At 40.9% G+C, this 27,423-nt stretch overlaps 2 protein-coding genes and 5 non-coding genes across 7 annotated transcripts; all 7 read right to left on the minus strand.

Annotated features, from left to right (window-relative positions):
* Positions 1 to 1,315: 1,315 nt before the first annotated feature.
* TRNAG-UCC (transfer RNA glycine (anticodon UCC)) lies at positions 1,316 to 1,388 on the minus strand. Its single transcript has one exon. It is a non-coding gene; the product is annotated as a tRNA-Gly (tRNA).
* Positions 1,389 to 12,370: 10,982 nt separating this feature from the next.
* On the minus strand, positions 12,371 to 17,370 carry C11H18orf32 (chromosome 11 C18orf32 homolog). The gene is made up of 3 exons (XM_057700218.1): positions 17,268 to 17,370; positions 13,681 to 13,871; positions 12,371 to 13,090 (listed from the first exon to the last, which is right to left on the minus strand). The coding sequence occupies exons 2-3, from the start codon at positions 13,843 to 13,845 to the stop codon at positions 13,025 to 13,027; spliced, it is 231 nt and encodes a 76-aa protein (XP_057556201.1). The 5' UTR covers positions 13,846 to 13,871; positions 17,268 to 17,370; the 3' UTR covers positions 12,371 to 13,024.
* Positions 17,371 to 18,296: 926 nt separating this feature from the next.
* On the minus strand, positions 18,297 to 22,378 carry RPL17 (ribosomal protein L17). The gene is made up of 7 exons (XM_057700217.1): positions 22,178 to 22,378; positions 21,592 to 21,644; positions 21,464 to 21,504; positions 20,794 to 20,928; positions 20,461 to 20,559; positions 19,351 to 19,542; positions 18,297 to 18,451 (listed from the first exon to the last, which is right to left on the minus strand). The coding sequence occupies exons 2-7, from the start codon at positions 21,629 to 21,631 to the stop codon at positions 18,404 to 18,406; spliced, it is 555 nt and encodes a 184-aa protein (XP_057556200.1). The 5' UTR covers positions 21,632 to 21,644; positions 22,178 to 22,378; the 3' UTR covers positions 18,297 to 18,403.
* On the minus strand, positions 19,243 to 19,300 carry LOC130832145 (small nucleolar RNA SNORD58). Its single transcript, XR_009048225.1, has one exon. It is a non-coding gene; the product is annotated as a small nucleolar RNA SNORD58 (small nucleolar RNA).
* Positions 20,652 to 20,716, minus strand: LOC130832142 (small nucleolar RNA SNORD58). Its single transcript, XR_009048222.1, has one exon. It is a non-coding gene; the product is annotated as a small nucleolar RNA SNORD58 (small nucleolar RNA).
* On the minus strand, positions 21,318 to 21,382 carry LOC130832143 (small nucleolar RNA SNORD58). Its single transcript, XR_009048223.1, has one exon. It is a non-coding gene; the product is annotated as a small nucleolar RNA SNORD58 (small nucleolar RNA).
* LOC130832144 (small nucleolar RNA SNORD58) lies at positions 21,723 to 21,788 on the minus strand. The gene has a single exon (XR_009048224.1). It is a non-coding gene; the product is annotated as a small nucleolar RNA SNORD58 (small nucleolar RNA).
* Positions 22,379 to 27,423: the final 5,045 nt, after the last annotated feature.

Below are 27,423 nucleotides of genomic sequence, written 5' to 3' on the forward strand. Positions count from 1 at the left end.
TATTTATTTATTTTTTTCAAAGTGAATCAGCTGTATTTATACATATATCCCCACATCCCCTACCTCTTGAGCCTCCCTCCCAAGCAATTTGTTGGGAGGTTTTTGATTATTGACTCAATCTCTTTACTAGTTATAGGTCTATTCAGGATATCTATTTCTTCATGATCCAGTATTTGTAGGTTTTGTGTTTCTAGGAATTTATCTAATTATCCATTTTGTTGGTGTACAATTGTTCATAGTACTCACTTTTTTTTTAATTTCTGTAGCATAGGTTGTAATGTTCCCACTTTCATTTATGATTTTAGTAATTTGACTCTTCTCTCTCTTTTTTTAGTCAGTCTAGCTAAAGATTTGTCAATTTTGTTGATCTTTTCAAACAATCATCTTCTAGATAGAGAAATGATTTTCTCTATCATTTTCCTATTCTCTATCTCATTTATCGCTGCTTTAATCTTTACTATTTCCTTCCCTCTGCTAGCTTTGGGTTTAGTTTTTTTGTTGTTGTTTGGTTTTTGTTTGTTTTTTCTTAGTTTCTTAAGTTGTAAAGCTAAGTTGTTGATTTGAGATCTTTCTTCTTTTTTAGTGTAAACACATAGCTATAAATTTCTCCTTTAGTGCTGCTTTCACTGTGTCGCATGTTTTTTTAATTTATTTTTTATTAATGTATAGTTGAATCCATAAGTTTTGTTATTTTGTGTTTTTATTTTCATTTGTCTCAAGATATCTTCTAATTTCCTTTGTGATTTCTTCTTTGATCCACTCGTTGTTTAAGAGTCTGTTATTTAACTTTCACAAATTTGTGAATTTTCCATTTTTCCTTCTTTTATTGATTTCTACCTTCCATTGTGGTCAGAGAGGACACTATATATGATATCTATCTTTTAAATCTTTTGAGGCTTAATTTGTGGCTTAACATATGATCTACTTTTGAGAATCACCATGTGCACTTGAGAAGAATCCGTACTGTACTGTTGAGTAAAGTTTTCTGCATGTATCTGTTAGAGCCAGTTGGCTTACTGTGTTGTTCAAGTCCTCTATTTACTTAACTTCTGTCTGGTGGTTCTATCCATTATTGAGAGAGGTGTATTAAAGTCTCCAACTATTATTGTAAACTGTCTATTTTTCCTTTCAATTTTGCCCATTTTTGCTTCCTATATTTTGATAGTCTGTTATTAAGTGTGACTACAGTATTTTTTGTAATGTTGAAAGACAGAAAACAACCTAATTTCCACAGATCTTCAAGATACACTTATTCCTTTTTTTTTTTTTTTTTTCCATTTTTTTTGGCTACACTGGGAGGCATGTGGGATCTTAACTCCCCAACCAGGGATTGAACCTGTGTCCCCTGCATTGGAAGTGCAGAGTCTTAACCACTGGACCATCAGGGAAGTCCCAAGATACACTTAATCTTTTTTAGATATACTTTTAATTGAAAAAAGAAAACCAAACAGTGCATATTGTACATTACTTTCGTCTAAAAAAAAAGAGACAGTAAATGCATACATATGTGTGTATTTGCTTATGCCTTCAGAGAATAGCTCTGGAAGGATAAAGAAGAAACTGATAAACTTGACTGCCTCATAGGAGGGGAACTGGGTTCCTGGGAACCGGGGTGGGAGGACGAAATCTTTCTCTGTGTGCATTCTCGTACCTCGTGAATTTTGTACCTCGTGAACATATCATCTATTCAAAAAAAGTATGATTATAAAGATTTTTAAATGCTGTAGACTAAAAGCTTTTTAAAAATGCGTGAGTTATGTTTCAAATTAAAAGGATCCTAGAAGATATTAGATAACTGCAAGTTCAGTAAGCTCATTTCACATATGACGTAGTAAAAGGGAAAGAGCTGGGCTAATTATTCATTTGTTTGTTTATACTTTTCTTCCCCCAGAGTATTTTAAATCACTTGCAAACACATGAAATATGAAAACTGGAACATTAAAAACAGGAGGCAGGAATTCCCTGGCGGTCCAGTGCCCCGCCACCCCCCACTCCTTCCAACCCCCCCCCCAAAAAAACCCAAAAACCAACAAAACAGGAGGAAAAGAAGGGTTGGGGCATAAAGAGGAACCAAATTAGGACCGCAGGCCTGAAGTCTCTGGTTGCAGATTTCAGCTCCATATAAGAATTTTTGACAATAAGATCAATACTAACAATTAGCAATTCATATTGTGGGTTATTTGCTATGACCTATGCTCTGTATTTTGTTTAACTCTCCAAACAATCCTGTGAGGAAGGTTTGATGTAGAAAGTTATTTAATGGCCTGGAAAAGCTTAAATGTTAAGCTTACTATTAGTGAAATGGTCTGCCTGGAAGAGAAATAAGATTCTGATCAGTACATGTGTTCAAGCAGAGGCTAGATGAACAGATAGTCAAATAAAATTGCAACTGGGAAGAGACATTGGCAATTATTCGAGCCTCTGTATATTAGAGATGAGGAACTGAGCCTTAGGGACATGAGAGGACTCAAACAAGGACTCCATACAGCCAGTAAGCTGTGCAGATGACTGGACTGAGCAGTCCCCTAGACCTCACCGCATGCAATGATGCTGAGTTCCCTGCAATCCCAGCCCGTAGCAGTCAGATAAGACACTGCTGCAGACAGTGTTGAGTGTTCAGAGGCAGTGACTCTTCAGGTCCAAGGTGTTGCCTGCCTGGACGAGACAGAGGCTACTTAGTTCTCAAATCCCTCCTGCCTGCAGGAAAGCCCAACTACACATCTAAGTCTAGAGTCCCTGTTCACCTTTCCTTACCCAGAGCCCTGAGGCTAAGCCTTACAAGAAAGCTGCTTAGACAGCCAGACCGCTAGAACTCCTAAGAGGAGCTGTCCACTGCCTCACTGCTGGAGGAACTTAGAAGAGGGGTCACTGTGCAGTTGTCAATGTCTCTCTCCTGCTGGGGCCAAATTAGGATGAGTCACAAACTAATATTAGTTAATGATGTTTTGAAGATACCTACCCATGCCAGGCACTGTTCTAAAAATTCCGGGTATATTAACTCACTTAATGGTCATCATGACCCTGCCGAAGTGGTACTTATTTATCATCCCCATTTTACAGTCCCAAGAAGTTAAACAAACTTTCCAACATCACAAAGCTAGCAAGTGATGATTTGAATCCAGGCAGTCTGGCTGCAGAGCCCACTGTTAGTGAAAAGGTCACCTCAGAACTTCCTCAGTGGTGCAGTGGTTGAGAATCTGCCTGCCAATGCAAGGGACACGGGTTCGATCCCTGGTCTGGGAAGATCCCATATGCCTCAGAGCAACTAAAGCCCGTGCACCAATAATACTGAGCCACAGCTACTGAGCCCGTGTGCCACAACTACTGAAGCCCACACACCCTAGATCCCGAGGCGCTTCAGCAAGAGAAGCCACTGCAGTGAGAAGCCCAAGCACCACATTAAAGATTAGCCCCCGCTCGCTGCAGCTAGAGACGGCCTGCACACAGCAACAAAGACCCAATGCAGCCAAAATATAAGTAAATAAATTAAAAGTCACTAATAACCAATGAAACAAAAGAATTAAAAAAAGAAAAGAAAGAAAAGGTCATCTCAGAGCTCCTGATGCCAGCATCACCAGTTTGTGAAGATCTGTGGTGACTTCCACAGAGTTATCTCATCTTGCTAAGTAAAATGGGCTGTTATACCTAGGTGTGTTAGTTTGCTAAGGCTGCTGTAACAGAGTACCACAAACTGGGTGGTTGAAACAATAGGAATGTATGGTCTCTTAGTTCTGGAGGCCAGAAGTCCAAAATCAAGGCGTTGGCAGGACTGGTTCCTCCTGAAAGCTGTGATGAAGACTCTGCCCTGTCGCTGTCTCCTAGCATCTGGGGGTTTCCTGGCAATTTTTGGTGTTCCTTGGCTTATAAAGAATCACCTCCATCTCTGCTTTCATCTTCATGTGGTGTTCTCTCTGCATTTGTCTCTTTGTTCAAACTTCCTCTTTTCATAGGGACACCAGTCTTACTGGATTAGGACCCACCCTAATGACCTCATCTTAATTTCACGACAGCCATACTTGTTTCATTGTGTTTCCAAGATACTGTTTGTTGTTGTTGTTGTTGTTTTTACAAGTTGAAGCTTTATGGTCCCAACCAAAATACGCAGAAGGCTGCAACTAAGAAAAGAGTTTATGGGGTCTTAAGAATTGTAATTTGGGAGACACAGATTCAGGTAAAACCAAAAGATTATTCTGGGGAAGAGAAAGAATCAGAGGCTTACACGGGCAAAAGCCATGAGGTTGTTAAAGTGGCCCAGTGAGAATTGTGATTGACTCTGATGCAAGTCAGGAAATATTTGTCGTGTTAGCATTTTTTAGCAGTAAATCATTTTTCAATTGTGTGTATATTTTTTTAGACATAATGTTGTTGCACACTTAATAGACTACAGTGTAGTATAAATACAACTTTTATATGCACTGGAAAGCCAAAAATTTGTGACTCGCTTTATTGCAATATTGCTTTATCGTGGTGGTCTGGAACCATACCCACAATATCTCTGAGGTCTGCCTGAATTCCATCTGCGATGAATCCTATTTTTAAATAAGGTCACATTCTGAGGTACCGGGGGTTAAGTCCACAACATATGAATTTTGTCGGAATATAATTCAGTCCATAACGCTGGGCATGAACAACTAACCCAGGGAAGATTTGAAGAAATATAACTGAACACAGAGGACATGGTCAGACTTATTTATTGGTGCCAATGAACCGAATGAGGTAAAAATTGTTTTCACACACACTAGATCGCGTTCTATATAAGGATGAGGAGACTGCTGTTCTCATAAGGCAAAATGAATCTCCCAGAAGCCAGCAGCGTGAACCTGAAGGGCTTTATGACTTCATCTGTGCTCTGCCATTTTGTGGAGAATGGGGTTGGGGGCAGCTAGAGGAAAGAGCACAGGAGAGCAGTGAGCCAAACCTCCAAGCCCTCCACTGGGTCTCCAAGTGTCAGAATGGCGGTTTGGCTGTTTGACAAGGTCATTGAAACGTCCCTTTCAAGTGCTACTAAAATGTCAGGGAGGGACTTCCCTGGTGGCGCAGTAGTTAAGAATCTGCCTGCCAATGCAGGAGACACAGGTTCAATCCCTGGGCCGGGAAGATCCCACATGCTGCAGAGTAACTAAGTCCGTGCACCACAACTACTGAGCCCATGTGCTGCAACTACTGAATCCCACATGCCTAGATCCCATGCTCCACAACAGGGGAAGCCACCACAATGAGCAGCCGGTGCATCACAACGAAGAGTAGCCACTGCTCTCTGCAATTAGAGAAAGCCCACGCGCAGCAAGAAAGACTCAACGCAGCCAATAAATAAAAGTAATAAATAAATAAATTTATTAAAAACCCAAACACCTAACTCTCAACTTTTAGGTTGTGCATTTTTTTTTCAGTCAACAGATACAATCATCAGAATTAAAAGAGCATGGGGGGCTTCCCTGGTGGTGTGGTTGAGAATCCACCTGCCAATGCAGGGGACACAGGTTTGATCCCTGCTCTAGGAAGATCCCACATGCCATGGAGCAACTAAGCCTGTGTGCCACAACTATTGAGCCTGTGCTTTAGAGCCCGTGAGCCACAACTGTTGAGCCCATGTGCTGCAACTACTGAAGCCCATGCGCCTAGAGCCCATGCTCCGCAACAAGAGAAGCCACGGCAATGAGGAGCCTGCGCACCACAACGAAGAGCAGCCTCCACTCACCGCAACTAAAAAGAAAGCCTGTGCACAGCAAAAAAGACCCAACACAACCAATTAAATAAATAAATAAATAAATAAATAAATTTATTAAAAAAAGAAATATACTTGATTTACAATGTTGTATTAGTGTCTGCTGAACAGCAAAGTGAGTCAGTTATACACACACATTGTATATGCACTCTTTTTTAGATTCTATTCCCATACAGGTCATTACGGAGTATTGAATAGAGTTCCCTGTGTTATTCAGTAGGTTCTTATTAGTTATGTATGCTATATATGGTAGTGTGTATGAGCTTTGTTCTTTTTACTGTACATATACACTATCGAGTTATAATTTTTTGAAAGAACATTCATGATTCATTCCATAAATATTTATTATCTATTCTGGGCCATATACTGCTACAGGTGCCAGGGATGAAGCCTGTACTATTCTTATAATAAAAATTAAAATAAAATATAAACATTGAAAATAGATAACAGATGACTAGGCTTTCAAACTTTGTTCATGTGTTAATTTCTTTTCCTTCAGATTGTTTAAAATCTATCTTCAAAGCCAACAAGAAGAAAAAAAAAGGCACAATAAAAAAAAATCTAGGATGGGGGTCAGGAGGACTTTTTATACAATCTGCATTTTTAAAATATTTTACAATAAGAATACATTAATGTGTTAGTTGTAGAATAATATTACACTAAAATTTAGGAAAGATGCATTGATAAGTGAAATGTTTGGAGAGGTGACCCATGGTGCTGTTCTTTTTTAAATTGTGAAAATGTCATGAGAAGAAATATTAAGGGGCACAATTTAAAGAACAATATTGTTAAAGACACTACCCAACTAAGAAATGGTAGCATCGACTGAAAAAAATCCACAACTTAAAAGTTGAGAATTATGTTTTATTTCGTGGACTTTGTGAGGACTGAAGCCCAGGAGACAACCTCTCAGCTCCAGGAGACTGCTCTGGAGAGGTAAGGGAGGAGCCAGGATATACAGGAGTTTCGTAACAAAAACCAGGTAGTCAGAAAATCAAAAGATTACTGTTAACTTAAGAAAACCAAACATATCAAGTTAATGACTTTTGCGCTTTTCTCTGTGCGGGAAGATGCCACAGTGTGGACTCATTGAAATCATTCCTTTGATATGTACCTCAGCTATTTGGGGCCAGTATCCTGTGTTTTCCATCCCGTCTCCTCAGGGTGCACCTTTCGGGGCGGTTGCAGTGGCTGATGACTTGGTGGCAGGGATCCTGTTTCCATCCTGAGCTCCCTTAGGGCTCACTGTTGGTGTGGGGGGGGGGTTGGGGGGTTGCCGCTGTAATGTGATGGCTTGTTGGCTGCAACATCCGTTGTTTACTGGTATGGCAGGCAATATTCTTCATCCACAGTAGCAATGTCCCAGAAAGCCCTGTCTGTGCTTCTTCTTGATTGCATCTCTCCCCCAAGGTAACCACCATCCTAACTTCTACGCTAATTATTCTCTAGATTGCTAGCAATTGTTGTACCACTTTGGTAATATTGTTTAGTTTTGCCTATTTTTGAATTATATAAAAATCTTTCAGTATGTATTATTTTGTGACTTTTTTTCTCTCAAAATTCTTTTTCGAGATACACCCATGTGGATGCATACATCTAAAAATTCACTTTTTAATTTACTTTTTTATTGACTTGCCTATAGTAAACTGACAAATGATACGGTTGTATCTAAATCTTCTCAAACGTATACCTTCTCAGTATCTGTTTAGCCACCAATCACATGGAGAGAGAGAACATTTCCAGCACCCTAGAAAGCTCACTTGTTCCTCCTTCCAATCCCCCAGAAGTAACCACTGTTCACATGTCACCCAGCATAATTACTTTTGAGTTCCTTCATTTTTCACTGCTACATAGTATTCCAGTATATACATATTTTGTGAATTTGGACATAAAATAATTGCTGACTTGCTTTTGGATCCCTTGATCAGGTGAGCTAAGAAAGCTTGCCGCATGATTTCATTAACCCCCTAATGATATTACCCCAAAGTTTACACAATGCAATTTTTTGAGCTCTTCTTAAAGCATTATAGCAAGATTTTAATATAACAATTTATTTATCCTTCCTACTTTAGATGAAATTTTGTGGGTTTTTTGTTTTGTTTTGGCTATTACATAAACAATGCTTCTAAGGATATTCTTGTACATCTCCTGGTACACAGATACACAGTTTTCTCTGGTATCTAAATTCCAGGACTGGAATGGCTGGATCATAGTGTAAGTGCATGTTCTACTTTACTGGAGAATGCCATGTTGTTTTCCAAAGTAGTTGTGTCAGTTTACACTCCCACCAGCAACATATACAAACTTTCTGTTCTTCCTCCTCCCAACTCTTGATGTTTAATTGTAACCATTTGGGTGTTTTCTCATGGTGGTTTTAATTTGCATTTCCTCCCACTGAAACGTGTTTCCATATGTTTACAAGTCCTTCTTCTTCTGTAAAATACTATTTAACTGCTTTCCTCCTCCCCGCTTCTGAAATGATTTTTGATCATCCAAGGATTAGATAAGACTATGCTGCATAGCTGTTTAAATTTCACAATTATAAACATAGAAGAGTTTAAAATCAGTGAAGCCTGAGGACACTGATAGGTGGAGACCGTGAGATTTAAACCCAAAGTGGATTCCCAAGTAATAGAAGGACTAGAATCATTAGTCAGGGAAGAGGCCAAGTGCAGTGGGCAGAGATTTCTCAGATGGTCCCCCTAGATTCCTGGCCCTTGACGTACGCACACCTTCTCTCAAACACCAATCAAATACTAAACTAGGTGCTGCTGTAAAGGGATTTTGCAAATGTAATTAAGATACCAAATTAGTTGACCTTAAATTAGGGAGATTACTTGGACCTGATTTAATCGCATGAGTCCTTTTAAAGCAGAAAATTTTTGCTGCTGGTCCCAGAAGTTCAGAAGTCAAAGATGTGCTCTGCCTGCCCTGGAAGAAAGCCAACATTCATGTTGTGAGCTTCCTATAGGGGCCACATGCCCAGGAACCACAAGCAGCCTCTAGGAGCTACTAGCAGTCCCTGGTTGACTAGAGGGAAGTGGGAACCTCAGTCGTACAGCCATAAGAAAATGAATTCTGCCGGCAACCAGTGAATTTGGAAGCCCAGATGAGAAGAACATCTTGGCTTCAGCCTGGTGAAACCCTGAGTGGAGAATTCAGTGATGTCATACCTGGATGCCTGACCTACAGAAAATGTGAAAGAATACATTTGTGTTGTCTTAAGCCACTAACTTTGTGGTAATTTGTTATGCAACAACAGAAAATGAATACCAAGGAAGTATGAAACTTCGCCTGCTGAATTACAAGTCAAGAGCAGGACCTCTGAGTAGGACTGTGGATGTGCAATAGATGTGTATAGATCTAGGGGCATCATTTACATTGTTGTCCATGTGAATGGTGCCCTCTGAAAATGGGCAGTGCACACAGCACAACTGTACATGGTGGTCCTGCAGGAGACTTGCCCTGTTCCAGCATCTGGGCTCTTTTACTTTTTTTTTTTGCCATTTAACCATTTTAGTAGAAACGAGAGGATGGGGTTAGGTGTATCTGAAGGTCCATACCAGCTCAACATTTAGTGTGTTTAAGTATGCTCCGCAACTACTCCACCGCACACAGCCCTTCAGTCATACCTTCTCAGTTTAACCTCTCACTTCCTAAATACATCTACCCATAGTCTTTTTGTTTCTTTCTTCAGGAACTGTTACCATATTAATGACCATGGCTTTGAGGATAAAACTAGGCAGTAGCTATGTGGAGAGAAAAACCACAAGTGAACTTCCCTTCCCTTTTTCCTTTTGATTATGAGTGAACCTAAGACATTTAGCTTTAGAGAGGTCAAGAGGCTTAGGATCAGTGGGTAAAAGTTCTTTTCAATCCCATCAGTCTGTTGACTAGATCAACACGGGCGGACATGGTCACTCTGAGGAAGTGCTGACTCACTTGTTTCCTAGGAAGGCAGCTGAGTAATGAAAAAGATGTGACAAAACCCAAGTCTTTCAGGCCAGCCTCAAAGAACTGAGAAAATAAACCTGTCTCACAGAGACAGGAAATGCAGTTAAAATTAACTAGGGCAAAATAAGTTACTGAAAATTAGGTAAGTTAAAAAGTCATGCTAAAGGTGAGCAAAAACAAACCTTGAAAACAAGTGCACACTGATTAGTCCACACTCTTCCTCTCCATTTCTGCCCAATTATTCCTACTAAGGTCTTACAAGATATCAGCAGCTGTGATCACTATTTTGGGGGTCAATATTTTAAGACAATTTAAGAGTATGGCTTTGGAATCCTACACTCTACACTTAACATATATATATATAAAATATAGATTGACATGTTAGGATTTGGGGGGGTTGGTGGGCAAGAGAATAGTCGTGTGGTATAGAACAGTGCCTACCAAATCCAGTCCAAGGATAGGTGATTAAGTTTTCACCAACCATAAAATGAAAAATACGGACAAAATTGGGAATTTCTCATGAAAACAAAGATACCTTATAGAAACGTATTCACACAAATGCGCTGTTGTTATCCTTTATTCCCATGCTCATCTTCACTTCCTGTCGAAGTATCTTCTTTTATGAACCAATGGTGATAATAAATCACAGCCTCTTAATATATTCCCACTTGGCAAAATAAAAAATTGGCAAATGTGTATCAGTCCCCTCAACTTTTTTAAAAATATTTTTTTGGGGGACTTCCCTGATGGTTCACTGGAAGAATCTGCTTTCCAATGCAGGGTTTGATCCCTGGTCAGGCAACTAAGCCCACGTGCTGCAACTATGGAGCCGGCATGCGCTAGAGCCCGTGTGCCACAGCTGGAGAGAAGCCCACACGCAACTAGGAGTCCACATGCCACAACTAAGAAGTCTGCATGCCACAACTATGAGCCCGGATGCTGCAACTAAGACCTGGCACAGACAAAAAAAAAATAGTAGTACTGAATTAGAAAAACTGGTATGCTACAGGAAGAATGAAGGAGTAAACCAACAGAGGAAGATGTGGGATCCAGGGAACAGGAGATCCAACACAGGAGTGGTGAAGAAAAGTCCCAAGGATTGCCACTGTGTCCCCGGCCTCGGCAACAACTAGTCAATACAGGGTGTATGGGGAGAAAAAGGTAATGAGTAACTGCAGGAAAGCAATGCTCTATGTGCAGGGAAACTCAGCCGCACTACACTTACAATCTATGCAGTGGGCAGTAGTCACCTGCTCATTCTATCAGTGTCCCAGCAAGAAGAAGATGGTACCCTCGAGATAAAGCAGTGACCCAGAGCCAGCAGTAACAGATATCATCACCCCTAGGCCCAAAAAGGCAAGGAGAGGGAGACTCAGTGGAAACTGAAAGGAGTCAGTGAAATTGGTCACCACGAGGTACAGTGACTTTTGGCGGAGGGACACAGCTGACCTGAAGAGACCCTGAGGGGAAGGAGCCCAGGGAATGAATAGCCTGATCTCACTCCTTCCTTCACTCCCTCCCACCTCCTGCTGCAGATACGACTGGCTAAACCAACAAATCCCACAGGTTATAGGAAGCCTGTTGATGTAGTCCATACAGTTTTTATGAGCAGGAGAGTAGGGTGAGGGAGCAGAGACTTGGAGGGGCAAATGGAAGACATCTGGAGCACGCATAGCGACACACACACTGATCAATGACTTAACCAAAATTTGCAAAAACACATCTGGAGCACGTGTGGGAGCAGCAGAGGAAACAGTGTAAAATAGCTATATCTCAACCATGACAGGAAGTCAATAATGTTTAAAGTTGATAAGCTCCCAAAACTGCAGTATAAATGTATCACTTAAAAATACAAAGATGTATCATAAGACAAAAGCAATAGCTAAGTGAGTAAAGCCTTTGGGGACTATGGGAGTAAGAACATTATAAACCTCACAGTATTATTTGATTTCTAAAAAATGATATATTTAATGAAAACTAATTTTAATAAAGTTGCTAGAGGGCTATACAAGAAGCTAATAGTGGTTACATCTGTGGAGCTAAAGGAATGAGAGTAGAGGAAGAACATTCACTTTTCATTTAACCTGCCCTTGCATTATTCTACTATGAACATCTATTTTCATAGTATAGTTTTTAATACCTTAAAAAATAAACTAATCAACTGGATTTAGTGCTAAAGGGAATTTATCTTATCCCTCAGCTGGGTTGGGGCAGAAAAGGTGAAACACACTCATTTATGTCAAAGCAAAGTCCAAGGTGATCAGTGACTTGGCCAGACACAGTTTAACAGAGCCTTGGTTAGGGCCCAGGACTTCACTGGGGACCCAAGGTGGGGAGTCCCTTTTAACTTCTCCTTGCTTCAGAGAGAATAAATATTATATAAAGATAAGTCTCATCATCTTTGAATATTTATAGATCCTTACACTAACATGAAGAAGCCCAGGGGTAAAAGATTGTGTGGAGAGGCGAAGATCAGCAAATAACTGCCCAGTCTCGTCACTGTTGCTGAAAACCATGAATTTTAAAGTGTCTTATTATGGAACAAAATAACTGATACAACCTAAACTCTAAAAAATAGAATATCATTGCCCCATAACTATCTGGATGCCATCACACTATTACAATCCTGCTTTCTGATGTGGTTAAAAATTTTTCCTTTTAAATATTGAAATGTTCAAAGAAAAAAGAACAACAAGCTAAACCGAGTATTTAATACATTCGTAGGAATAGAAGGAATGTGACAAGGATTAGAATTTTATAATATACATTAGACATTTATGCAAAAGATATTCCATTTTTCAGAGAGGTCTCCCCATTTCCCTGTCTTATTCTATCTCCCTCAGAGCAATAAACAGTAATTACTCCTCTCGTAGATAAGCTGCTCCACTGAGTTGGACAGTGATTACATCCTTACGTTTCAAGTCACTATCACCTCCAAAAACTACCTGTCATTTCATTGCAGGGTCACTGCACTGTTCACAGTAAAATTATACTCCTCAATTTTGAAGAGCGTGAATAGAAGCTAGAGGCCCAAGGATTTTTAGGTACTGATTTAGTAACAGTGCCTACTGGCACAGACCTTCTATTTATTCATATTTTTAAAACTGCAATAAAAGCAATGAAAGCTACTTTAATGAAAAAGGAACCCAAGAATGAGGTCATTAAATATCTACATATATTTTAAGTACAAATACCAGGTTATTTCCTGATTAGTGTCAGGTAAATATCTAAACTATCTAACCCAAATTCTGGTCTCAGGGAAAAAGATCAGAGACAACTACAAAGAAGGTGCTTCATGTTATCAGGTCCATTTTTAAAACAATGAGATCCTTCGGGACAATCACTTTAGTCTTTCTTTTTATCAGAGATTTCTGTTGATCCTCTTGTTGGTAATCCATTTATGTTTGCACCCTAAAATGAAAAACCATTTTAGATATTATTACAACAACAAAAAAGAGATATTCTCTTTAAAAACAGACAACAAACTTCAGAATGAAAAAAATACTTCTAGAAATGTGCAGGATGGCTAACTTTGTGCAGGTGAACACAAAGTTGAATTTAACAATCACCAACACTAAGGACAAGAGTTGTCTACATATTCATTTAAAAAAATAACTTCATTTCGTTAAAAAAACAAAACTCTATAATCCTACCAATTAAATCTCTTATCAAAGTTATCAATCAGTGAAACTGGCTTATTTTAGAATCATCTCTTGTCATCTATTATCTATTTACCATTACTCTTACCAGCCAGGAAATACTGGTTATTATCTTGGCCATAATGCAAGGAGCAAACGCATAAATTAGAGGACTCCTTTAAAACCTTAGTTTAAAGCCAACATTAATTACAAATAAAAATCCCAAACCCCTGTTTTAAAAAAGAAGGAACTTTAGACACATTAATGAAGCTTCTGGTTCAAAAAACTTGCCCTTCCAAAAGCCAGGTATTTCATCCTGCACCCCCCACCCCCACCTTATTCAAGGCTCTGTAATGTGCTTACCTTATAGTCTACTTTGCCTTTGTTTTTATCATTGGATTCTTGTATAGCTTTCTTAGGCCACATGCGACTAACAAAGGGGGAGATCAGAGGGTATATATACGGCTCCAGGAACTTTTTGTAGACCCAGAGCAGAACCGGAATGACGATGCAGGGAATGCACACCATTGTCCCAGGCCTGGGCTCCTGAATTGCTGATAAACAAGAAGAAAAAACAAATTACATCGTTATAGATTAATGACTGAAGGAATTTGCCTGTATTAAGATATATGAAAAGACTACTTCTACACAGAAGGAAAAACTTAAATTGCACGACAGGTATTAGCTTAAAGCAAGAATCTATTAAATAAAAATGCTGCTATCTACAAGGTAAAGGAATAATAGGTGGTAGACCTGAAAACAATAGTGAGATGCCTGCCTCCAAACCTCTCCAATCACTGCTCCACAACCATAAATCTGATGATAAAGGAATGACACCAACATTTGTGGGGTGCTAGGCAGTTAAGCCCTTTACATGTGTCAACTCACTCAATCCTCTAAACACCCCGTGAGGTTGGGTACCCTGGCATTTCCATTTTCAGATAAAGAAAAGGAGGCACAAAAACATTAAGGAATTTGGTAATTTCGACATACGCCAGTTTAGTGTGAATTTACTCCCAGGGCTTAGTCATTTCCAGGGACTGAACAATGTAAGGGCAAATCCTGTAACATGGAACTCACTAAGATATCACTTTGGAAGACCTCTAGGCTGCATACGGGCTGGCCTTTCCAAGGCAACAACTCTCCCTCTATAGATCTGCTTTTTCTCTTTCTTTTTAAGTATTTTATTTATTTATTTGGCTGCACTGGGTCTTAACTGTGGTACGTGGGATCTTTATTGTACATGTAGGATCCTCAGTTGTGGCACGTGGGGATCCTTTAGCTACGGCATGTGAACTCTTAGTTGCTACATGTGGGATCTAGTTCCCTGACCAGGGATGGAACCCAGGCCCCCTGCATTGGGAGCGTGGAGTCCTAGCAACTGGACCACCAGGGAAATCCCTACTTTTTCTTTTTAATGCCAAAAAAGGGGTATTGAGTAATAAAAAATTTTTATTTAGTATTATTATTGGTATAAGTAAATTGTCCATTTCCAAAAATTAACACCTAAATTTCCTTAATGATTAGAAGTCAACTTGAAATTTCTCAAAGTCAGCAATTTCTTGAAAAAGAACCAATACGACTTCCATAACACACAATTAAACCAAAGACCTCTTAAATTTAAAAGAATTTTTAATCCTTTAGCAGAGGCTTTAAAAACTAAGAAACTTTAGAACAGTGCATAAGGTTACTAATTCAGCATGTTAAACTTTCTTACTTTCAAAATATTGTAAGTGAAGTAGTATTTACTGGTACATGAATAAGCACTGCTACACTCAGGCAATTTAAAATGATTCACAATACAAGTGAGGAGTGGTACAGATAATCCAATCTGAATGTGGTTTTGAAATGAATTACAAAAGCGGTAAACAAATAAAAATGTAAATGTGTATCAGGGAATGACCAAATATTTTATAAAGGATTCATAACTGGAGTCTTTAAAACAGTCCCCTAGATAAATTAATTTTAGAATTTCCCAAAATATTTTGTTCCAAAATTTTAAAGAATATATCCTCTGATCAAAATAAGCCAAACAAGGATGAGTCTTTTCCAGTCATTTTTCAAGGAATCATTATTTTTGGCTACTAGCCATTTAGAATCTGATCTGAAAAGACTTCAGACTGGCTAAGGTCTTACAAACACCACAGCATAATAATCAAGCAGGATGGCTGGCAGCTGCTTGGATTTGAGCCCTGCTTTCACCATTTTCTAGATCATGCTCCTGGGCAAATTATTTACCCAGACTGTGCCTTAATTTCCCCATGCGTAAAAAGAAGACAATACTAGTACTGATCTCACAGGGATGCAGTGTGGATGAGATAAATTAATGGGAATACAAAGCTCAGAACCGTGTCTGCATATAATAAGTACTATGTTAAGTACTGTTACTATAAGAAAAAAAAAACCAACAACAACCCCAAACAGATCCAAAAGTTGTAACCTGCCCAAAGTGCACACTTCAGGTAACTAGTACTTAGAACTGGCTAAGACCAGAATTCCTAATTCTGGTTTCCTACCTCAATGCTCTTGCATTTTCCCTTCCAAAAACAGATCATGATACTGAGTAGGGCCCTGTGGGACTCCTGGGCACAAAGCCTTTCTGTGTCCCCTATTTCTTTGTTTATAAAAAACCGCCTTCATTTACCCTCCATGACCCTCCCTGAGTTCCAATGGGCAGATTCAAGCAGTTGTTAGTGAACAGAGGGGATGCGGGAGACCTGGGAGAAACAGTCAAGAGCAGCCTTAGGGCAAGGTCCAATTTCCCCATCAGTAATACACAGGACAATATCTTTGAGCTATTCTGCAGATGCTGAAACCCCCTTCAGGTGGGACATGTGATTGATTAACGATGGTATGCTGCCCACAAACATGTAGACCCCAGATCAGTTGGACCTGCAGGATGATGATGCTGACTCCTACTTACCTCACCAGCAACCCATCAGAAGAATGCAAGACTGTTAACCGCCTTGATCCTTATTGCCTACCCCTGACCACGAGCCCCCACTATAAGACCGCTCCCTATTCCCCGGGAGGGGGCAGTTCCTGAGGCAGGTGCTAGCCTATGTGTTCCCCCTTTGCCTGGCAAAGCAATAAAGCTATTCCTTTCTCCTCCTCCAAAGCTCTGAGTCCATATTTCTATTTGACATTGGTAAACAGAGGCTGGGGTTTTTTTTTTTTCCAGCAACAATCATGTTATTCCCCTTTCTACCAAACTTTCAAAAGTGAATAAACCCTTCAAAACAACTGGCAATGCTACCAAGCACTAGGCTAATACGATGACTGGCAACCCCTCCAACATAAAGATTCAAGTTTTCACCTACTTGAAATTGTGCTTCAAATGAGTTCTCAAGAACAATTAGTACTAATCACTTTTGTCATAATTATGGCTTAGAAAGGTCTAGAAAATGTGTCTTAGAAAGGTCTAGAAAGTGGCTATAAATTGATAAAACGATCATTTTATTTACTCTCTTCAAGCCAATTCTCAAATATTACAACACGGCGAGAAAAATGAAACTCAGAGAAGAGGACTTTCTTTCATTCAACTTAGTCCAATACAACAGGAAAAGGCGGAGGCTGGAGGAGAACAAGAGCAGCTGTGGCCGGGGACCCCGCCTCCTCTAGGTAACCAGCCCGCCTATCATTTCACTGGAGACGAGAGAGAGCGGGACAGGCTGCGTCAATGGCAAGGGCTGAAAGACAGGAGAGAACTAACAGCGAACGGGGGTGACGATGATAAAGTGATACCGACAATTCAGACCGGAGAGCGGACCGTGAGGCGGGGCGGGGGGAGGGGGGCGGACGGAGGGGGGAGGGAGCGGGAGCCCCGCAGGGGGAGGCAAAGGGCAGGAGGCAGGGGCGCGGGACGAGGGGCGGGGGCGGCGGTACCGCGAGGGCAGCAGCACCGCGCCGAGCACCGAGGCCGCAGCCCAGGCCCGCCCGGCCCCACTCACCTGCGGCCTCCAAGCCCCAGTGGCGATGTGCGCGCTTCCGGAGGGAGGGTCGCGAGGACGTGCCGCAGCCGAGCCAATGGGCGCCGCAAGAGGGACCGACAAAGGCGCGCCTGCGTCAGCCCGAGGACGCGCCGGACGTAACGGTGACGCCCGGCGGGGACTGACGGCGGCTTCCGGCGCAGCAGCCTCCGTCAGCTTCCGACTGCGGCCGAGACGGGAGCAGCGGGGTTTCCAGTCGCGCCATCAGCGGACCGGGACCCACGACGCGGACCCACATAGCGCCTCACTAGCCATAGGGAAGCTTGCTCCGCGTGCTGTGATGGCTAGGCTGTTTCGAATTCAGTTGTGCTAAGCTACTCATCTTGCTACAAAGATCTTACATTCAAGAACAGGGAAAAGGAACATTAAACTCTGAGCGGGTGTTCTTAGAACTGGCTGTACCGTTTCACTCCCACTAGGACACACATGGGGAAATAGAACCTTCATACACTGCTGGGCGCACTGTAAACAGCACTGCTTTAGGAGTCCTGCAGTTCCTCAAAATTATATGATCCCTCAGTTCCACTCTCTGTATACACCCAAGCAAAAGGATATGCTCACACAAGAACTTTTACGCAGTTCACACTACTAGTGGCTAGAAGAAACAGAGCCACAAATGCTTGATTAAATATTTACAGTGAACCACAAGTACATGCTACAATACAAACCCCGAAAAAATGATGCTAAGTCAAGGCCAGTGACTAAGGGCCACATTATGATTTCATTTATGTGAATTGCCCAGAATAGGCAAATCTACAGTAATAGGTAAGTAGTTGCACAGAACTAAATTGGGGTCACAAGCAACCACTGCCAAGATTCCTCTTCGGGATATTTTAGAGGAAAATGGATGCACAACTGAATATACTAAACACCACTCAAGACTATACAGTGTGTTACATCTCAAAAAAACTGGGTGGAAAAGAGATTCAGAGATTTCCCCATGTTTTAATTCCATCTTATGCAAAGCCCATAAGATGCAAACCAACACGCTTATGAAAACTCATTTGATCCATTTTGTGTTGACACTTCAAATATTATTTACTAATTAAGACAACCAACACTCTGCTTTTACATTTGCATTTATTTTTTTGTGGCACTTATTCCCGGGCCATAAGTTTCTGTTTCTTCAGTTTCTTCTGGGATATCTGGGGAAAAGAAAAAATAAAAGCACTGTTAAGATTCTAGGAGAAACTCACACATCTTAAAGGAGGAGGAAGTTGTGCCCCAACAAAAGAGTAATTGCAAATTTCAACATAAAGGGAATGAGCCCTTTGTGATAGAGAAGTACAGCCAGGAGGAAATTAGTAAGCAAGAGAGGAGAACCAAAAGATTGCAGGCAGAGAGCCCAGCTGGTAAGAACTAATATCCATTAGGTGTGAAGAATCACTCCCAGGTTCCATGCTTAAAGAACGAAATAAATGTAATCATTTACTGAAAACAAGCTTACAGGGGGGAAGGGGGGGGGGCAGGGAGGAGAGGAACCCAGTTTTGGACATGTTGCATTTGAACTGGCTATGGATATCTAGGTGGGGACATAAGCAGATAATCATATGGTTTTTGTTTTTTTTTTTTTTTATTTTATTTTTTTGGGGGGTACACCAGGTTCAATCAACTGTTTTTATACACATATCCCCATATTCCCTCCCTTCCTTGACGCCCCCCCCTCGATTCCCCCCCACCCTCCCTGCCCCAGTCCTCTAAGGCATCTTCCATCCTCGAGTTGGACTCCCTTTGTTATACAACAACTTCCCACTGACTATTTTACAGTTGGTAGTATATATATGTCTGTATATAGGGGGGAACTGAGAAGAAGCGGGAGAGTAGTACAATCATATGGTTTTAACATACTGAATAATACAAAGTTACTATTCACTATTAGTCAAAAAACTAATGAGACCCATGAAAGCCAAAATAAAATGATCAGAAGAGGTTGCTGGTTGCTCAGAATAGTTTCACGGTTATTCCAAAGGTGTCCAAGTTAGTCATCACAGAAATCACAAATCTAATACACCAAAAGAAACTGAGCAGAGACTACATAATTTACCTTTTTCTTCTGTGCAACCTCCTCTTCTGGTTTAGGAACAATCTGTTCTTTCTCAGTAAGAATCATCTCAATGTGGCAGGGAGAGCTCATGTATGGGTTAATCCGACCATGAGCTCTGTAAGTCCTTCGCCGCATCTTGGGGGCTTTGTTCACCTGGATGTGCTCAATGACCAAAGAATCTACATCTAAGCCCTGGGAGGAGGGAACAAAATCAGGTAACATCTTTATCTTAATACTACAAACTGCATCATTCAAGCCTCTACCTTAACAAAGTAATTTGAAAGGCAATCCTTAGGACTTTAAATGGCATATGTGTTTAAGCAGTATTTTTTAACCTTTATTTCTAAGTGTCCTTCCTTAAATCTAAGTAACTACCAAAACTCAATGCTAAATGCACCTAATTTGTAAGTGGCATTCAAAAAGGAGTGCAATTACAGGATCCAGGAGTGTCTATGTGTATTTCTAAGCCTTCATGATAAAGAGGATTTTGACAGCAGGGTCAGCAGCTGGAAGGTCTACAGCTAACAGACCCACATTAATTCCAGTTCTGACCCAGTTTTTCAAATGCAAAAGGGTAACAGATAAGTCCTCAAATGGATAAACTTGTGTTTTGTTGACACAGGTTTTGTTCAGTTAAACATTGCTGTTTTAACTTCTAACTGAAATTTAACATCTCTCCACTATAAATGTAGGCAGCGAACCACACTGTTACTAAGGCAATCACATTGGTTCCTTTGTAATAATATATATTTTATTTAAAAATATCCTGTGAAGGCTTCACAAACCATACTATAAAATACTCAAGAAAAAAAAGTGTTTCCTTTGCATGTAGCTGGGATTACTGAGGTAGGGGTTGGAGGGGGTGGGGTGGGGGGAGGATTCTACAGTCTTAGGCTTGAGATAACTGCAGACCATGCTCCTAAAATGCTTTACAGACAAAAATTTGGGGTCTGTTGGAAATTGGAGGTAGATATTTAAAAGAATTGTTTTAATGGGGAACTTCACTACTTGAGAAAGCAAAACAATCAAGGAAATTAAATCTGGATAACAGCAACTTAGTAACTGAGTAACAATCCAAGTTACATGTATAGAGGTCTACAGTTTGCATACCTTAAGTTCAGCATTACTCTCTGCATTTTTGAGCATGTGCAGTAAAAATTCAGCACTCTTCTTGGGCCACCGACCCTGTGTCCAGCCCCACTGTTTGGCCTAAAAAACAAACAAAACCAGAGAGCCCATTAGTCATTTCCCCCAATTTAAATCAATGTTACAAGATGAATTTATTTTAACCAACACCCAAGGTTGCTCAGAACATGTTTTTTTTCATGGTTAATCCAAAGGTGTCCTAAGATTGTCATCACAGCAACCAGAAAGAGCCTGATAAAGGCAGGTCTTGGCCATTCTCATTCCATCCAATCACCCTCCCTAACTATGAATTCTCACCTGGGCACACCTACCAACTCCACCATTGTAACGACGGAATGGCACACATTGTTTCTTTAAAGTGACATCCTTCAGATACTTGGTGGCTTTTCGGATATGCATACCCTTAATGGCCTGGGCAGTTTCACGAGTGTTCTAAGTATAAATAATATAAACTGTAAGTTAAACCACATTAAAAAAAAATCACAAATTTTAAAGTAAATATTACATTCTAAGATTTTCAACACGTCAACATTTATCAACAGCCAAAACCTTTCTAGTCTTGGGACGTGAGGTAATACAATGAAGAAAAACATCTGTTGATTATGAGCCAGGAAGGCTTGGTTTGAAAGTGGGAAAAAGTGAACCTAAACCTCTTTATTCACTGTAATATGTTCTCCATCATCTAGTAAACTACAATTAGATGTTCCATATCTTGATCTATACACTAGGTTCTCAAGCAGTTCTCAGGTAGTTTTACCCAATTCCACAAATCCTAAATCAAAGTGCTCCTTTATATACTCATGATCACGGACCAAAAGGTGGCTGCTCAGAATCGATTTATTTTCATGGTAAATCCAAAGGTGTCCTAAGAAACGCATCACCGCAGCTACCTTTTTTAGCATGTTTAAAAAATACTCACTAGAACGCGGGAAACAACTCTTTTAGAGAATAACTATGATTCACATACCTTAAAGTGAACGCGAAGATTTGAACCTCTTGACTTGCATGCTAAAAAATACCAAAAAGAAGTCTTGGTTAATCTGGGTATCTTATCACCTCTTACTTGAATATAAGAAAGGTTTCTTGTTTACTTACACTTTGTGGGGTTTTCTGGGTCAAGTGAATAACGAACCATTTTTAGAGGTCACCTGGAAGTGAGCAAAAATAATTCTGTCAATACACACTGACCATAACATATAATTTACGTGTACTAAACGCTGCCGATAGCTGCTCAGAGTGTAGCTGTTTTCATGATTAATCCAAAGGTGTCCTAAGAAATGCCATCATCGCAGCCATCCCTCTATCCACTGCTCCTTCCCGTGTGCAACTACCAGTGACTACAGCAGTGCTGACACCAGACTAGCGACACTGACATCGTTTCTTTTACCCTCTGAAAGAAAACATAGCTTGTTTCAACCCAGATCTGGATCCTTCAGGCGAAAGTAACTCGACCCAAAGACAAGCCTCTAGTTGCTCCCCCTACAGAAATCTCCTTTACTCACACAGCTTCACAAGTAATCCAGTCTTTTCACACACTTTTAGGCAATTACCCTCGTTAAGCGCCGCTGAACTCGAAACACGCTCAGCCACTGAGCAGAGCCTCGACCCGACTTGACTTCATTTCCCCCCCAAATTTCTCTCGCAGCGGCCACAATGCGCTGCGTTCGCGGCCACCACTCACCACTGGACACCGGAATCGACACCGACCACAGCCTGCCTGTATCCCCAGCAGCCCGATTCCCGACCATCGTGCCCCATTGTGGGCCGCAGAAGCCCGAAACCCTTGGGGCGCCAAGCCGGGGACTCCAACGTCGCTCCGCACAGAAGGACTCTGCCACCAAGCAGGAATCTGTAGTCGCGAGAGTCCTTCTCCCCAGGGTCTCGACATTGGCACCACCAAGGCCAGGATGGCAGCGATAACCGCTAGATTCACCACCTGAGAAAACAGCCGAAGAAACACTCACCTCAGGCCGCTTGCCGAAAAGGAAGAGCGGTCGCTTATGGGAGAATTCATGAGAACTCGAAGTCTCGCGAGATTCCTAGCCAAAGGAACGAGATTTGAATTGGCGGGGGAGGGCAGAGGAGTAAGGGAGTGTGGAATATGTTTGATAAGATCTGAAAACGAATTGCCCCCTTAGGAACAGTCTCAAAATTCTCATTTTTTTTCTATCCAGAAATAAAGTTATGGATTTTAAATATCAATCAATTAAAAACAGGTTTGTACAGAAACAGACTCACAGACTTATTATGGTTATGGGGGAGAGGGTGAAGGGTTGGGGGAGGGATAATTAGGGAGTTTGGGATTGAGTTGTACACACTGCTCTATTTAAAATGGCTAACCAGGGACTTCCCTGGTGGTGCAGTGGTTAAGAACCCGCCTGCCAATGCAGGGGACACGGGGTCGATCCCTGATCCCTGGTTCGGGGAGATCCCATATGCCATGGAGCAACTAAATCCCGTGGGCCACAACTACTGATCCTGTGCTCTAGAGCCTGTGAGCCACAACTACTGAGCCTGTGTGTCACAACTACTGAAGCCTGCGCACCTAGAGCCTGTGCTCTGCAACAAGAGAAGCCACCGCAATGAGCAGCCCCCAGCTCGCTGCAACTAGAGAAAGCCCGAATGGCAGCAATGAAGACCCAATGCAACCAAAAAAATAATAATAATAAAATAAATAAATTCAAAAAATAAAATGGATAACCAACAAGGACATACTGTATAGCACAGGGAACTCTGTGGGATTTGAAAAAGAATAGATATATGTATATATATAACTGAATCACTTTGCTGTATACCTGAAGTTAACACAACATTGTTAATCAACAATACTCTGATATAAAATTAAAAGTTAAAAAAAATCAAACAAACAGGTCTGTAGTTCTAGGACAAGAGCACGTATTATTAGGTATGGACAAGACATTTATTCATCATCATTCATTAGGTTTGGTTATATGACTATATGAAAATGATTTGTAAAGGGACAATTAGGAAGATGCAAAGGATGGCATATAATTATGCTAATCAGAAAATTCTCAGTTTGAGACTATCACCCTATCAATTATAAAGAAAGAGGTGTGAAGGATGTACTAACTGAAGGGTCTGGTTTAAGAATGGGATTTGGTTTCCCCACTGCAAGTTGTAAGTCTTCACATGGGAAAACATATCTGCTCCTTGAAAACAAAAATGCCAAGAGGCATTTTCTTCCTCACTCAGGTCATCTGTCTGGTTATTCCTTTACAGTCACTGGTGGTGTTAGCACTTAGCTTTAGGTCTTCCTTTTACAGCCTCAGTGATTTTCCTAGAAAATTTAAATGAACTCTTTAAATGTCTTTGATATACATATATTTCCTTCAATCTGTTGTTAATTATTTTAATTTTGTTATATTTATTGTGCAGAAGTTTTAATTGTTAAAACAATAGTGTACTGCAAATAGGGGTAATCCTTAGCAATCAACTGATGTGTTCATTCATCCATTCAATGAATATACATCAAACATTTATATGACTGCCATTGTGCTAGATGCTCTGCTCTAACAGCTACTAGGAGAGTCTCAGCCATCAAGGAACTCACAGTTTTAGGATTAGGGTGGGGATAGAGAGATAGGGAACTAAGAGGTGAACAGCCAGTTAGAATACAGTGTGAAATTGCTAACACAGGGTGAACACTTAGACTAGGAAAGCCTCCCCTGAGTAGACGACATGGCAGCTGCACCATGAATGACCAGAAGGAGCTAGCTGGCCATGGCAATAGAGTAAGAAAAATAATGATTATTGCCAGCAAGAAAAGTCTGTTATGGGAACTGCAGGTGTTCTGATTCCTTTTGGGTGTGGGTGGGGATAGATAAGGGGGAGTGGTGAACCTGATCTGGAAGGAACTGGTTTGTCTGCCAGGGAGTTTTAAATTTACCTTAAGGTCAGTGAGGGACTTTTTAAAGTGTTTAGACCCTTGGGGGATGGGTAGGTGACTTGATCAGATTCACTTTTGAAAAAAATCACTTTACAGGGAGACAATTTGGGATGCCTCAGAGGCAAGACCAGAGGCTGGCAAAAGATGGTGGTGGCTTGAGCTGATCAGGTTCAGTTTAATTTTTTTGGCAAAGAGAATGGAGAGTGGTGGATGAATTCAAGAGATTTTAGTACAATTCGTACGCTTTCATGATTGTAAGCTGTAAAACTTGGTACCTTTGTAAACTTGCCTACCTTTTCTGCACATCTCGTCCCTAACTGTGCTGCCAGCATCTTCTCATTGAGCCTGTAGCACAGTCTTCTGCTTGTCTTAGTACTGGCTTACCTCCGAGATATTGTGGGTTTGGTTCCAGAGCAGTGCGAAAAAGAGAGTCACACGAATTTTTTTGTTTTCCCAGTGCCTGTAAAAGTTACGTCTAGGGAAGTCCCTGGCAATCCAGTGGTTAGGACTCCAGGCTTCCAGTGATTAGGACTCCAGGCTTCCACTGCTGGGGGCCTGGGTTTGATCCCTGGTCAGGGAACTATAATCCTGCAAGCCACGTGGTGTGGCCAAAAAAGTTACATCTCCACGATACTGCAGTCTATTAACTGTGCAATAGCACTGCATTATGTCTAAAATAAATACGATACCCTAATCACAAAATACTTTATTGCTAAAAAATGCCGACCATCATCTGAGCCTTCAGCGAGGTGTGATCTTTTTGCTGGTGGAGGGTCTTGTTTTCATGTTGATGGCTGCTGACTGATCAGGGTGGTGATTGCTTGGAGGTTGGGCAGCTATGGCAACTTCTTAAAATAGACGACAGTGAAGTTTGCCCCATCGATCTGGTCTTCCTTTCTCAAATGATTTCTCTGTAGCGTGCAGTGGTGTTTGACAGCATTTTATACACAGTAGAAAACTTCTTTCAAAATTGGAGTCGATCCTCTCAGACTCTGTTGCTGCTTTATCAACTAAGTTAATGCAATATTCTAAATCCTTTGCTGTCATTTCAGCAATCTTCACAGCATTTTCACCTGGAGTAGCTTCCATCTCAAGGACCCATTTTCTCTGCGCATCCATAAGAAGCAACTCCTCATCCGTTCACATTTTATCATGAGATTGCAGCAATTCAGTTACATTTTCAGGCTCCACTTCCAATTCTAGTTCCCTTGCTATTTCCACCACATCTGCAGTTACTTCCTCCACTGAAGTCTTGACACCCTCAAAGTTATCCATGAGGGTTGGAGTCAACTGCTTCCAAACTCCTGTTAATGCTCTTAGTGGCAGTGAGAATGGTGAATTCTTTCCAGAAGGTTTTCAACTGACTTTGCCCAGATCATCAGAGGAATCACTATCTACGGCAGCTATAGCCTTAACAAAATGATGAGACTTGAAAGTTAAAATTACTCCTTGATCCACAGGCTGCAGAATGGATGTTGTGTTAGCAGGCATGAAAACATATTTTCTTGTACATTTTCATCAGAGCTCTGGGGTGACCAGGTACATTGCCAATGAGCAGTAATATTTCAAAAGAAATCTTTTTTTCTGAGCACTATGTCTCAACAGTGGGCTTACAACATTCAGTAAACCATGTTGTAAACACATGTGCTGTCATCCAGGCTTTGTTGTTCCATGTATAGAGCACAGGCTGAGTAGATTTAGCATAATTCCTAAGAGTCCTAGGATTTTCAGAATGGCAAATGAGCTTTGGCTTCAACTTCAAGTCACTGGCTGCATTAGCCCCTAACAGGAGTCAGTCTGTCCTTTGAAGCTTTGAAGCCAGGCCTTGACTTCTCCTCTCTCACTATGAAAGTCCTAGACGGCATCTTCTTCCAAGAGAAGGCTGTTTCATCTACACTGAAAGTCTGTTATTTAGTGTAGCCACATTCATTAGCTATCTTAGCTAGATCCTCTGGATGACTTTTCTTCTGCTTCCTCACCTCTCTCAGCCTTCACAGAATTGAAGAGAGTTAGGGCTTTGTTCTGGATTAAGTTCTGATTTAAGTGAATATTGTGGCTGGTTTGGTCTTCTATCAACTATCCAGAGAACTGAAACTTTCTCCATACCAGCAATAAGGCTGTTTCACTTTCTTATCACTGTGTGTTCACTGAGTAGCACTTTTAATTTCCTTCAAGAACCTTTTTCCCTCCATAACTTGGTTAACTGCTTGAGGCAAGAGCCTTCGCTTTTGACCTGCCTTGGTTTTCGACATACCTTTCCTCACTAAGCTTCATCATTTCTAGCTTTTGATTTAAAGTGAGAGATGTGTGGTGTGACTCTTCTTTTCACTCGAACACTTAGAGGCCTTTGTTTTTTTTAAATTTTTTTTAATTAAAATTTTTATTTTTTATTTTTTAATTTTTGGCTGCACTGTGCGGCTTGCCGGATCTTAATTCCCTGACCAGAGATTGAACCCGCATCTTCGGCAGTGAAAGCATGGAGTCCTAACCACCAGACTGCCAGGGAATTCTCTGGAGGCCTTTGTTGAGATATTAATTGGCCTCATTTCAATATTGTTCTGTCTCAGGGAATAGAGAAGTCCCAGAAGAGGGAGAGAGGTGGGGGAATGGCTGGGCAGTGGAGCAGTCAGAACCCACACATTTATTGATGGATTTTGCTGTCATATATGGGGGCAGTTCATGGCACCTCAAAATAATTACAATAGTAACATCAAAGATCACTGATCACACATCACCATAACAAATATAATAATCATGAAAAAGTTGGGATTATTGCCAGAATTACCAACATGTGACCCAGAGACATGAAGTGAGCAAATGTTGTTGGAAAAATGGCGCTGATAGGCCTGCTCCAGGCACAGTTGCCACAAACCTTCAATTTGCAAAATCTTAATATCTGGGAAGGGAAATAAAGTGAAGTACAATAAAACAGGTTATGTCTGTATAATGAAGGAAAATAGCTTTATGAATGACACCTCCCAGAGGTATTGTGTATTGGATGAATTGCTAAAGGAAGCATT

This window comes from Hippopotamus amphibius, chromosome 11, assembly GCF_030028045.1.
Source record: "Hippopotamus amphibius kiboko isolate mHipAmp2 chromosome 11, mHipAmp2.hap2, whole genome shotgun sequence".
Lineage (NCBI taxonomy): Eukaryota > Metazoa > Chordata > Mammalia > Artiodactyla > Hippopotamidae > Hippopotamus > Hippopotamus amphibius.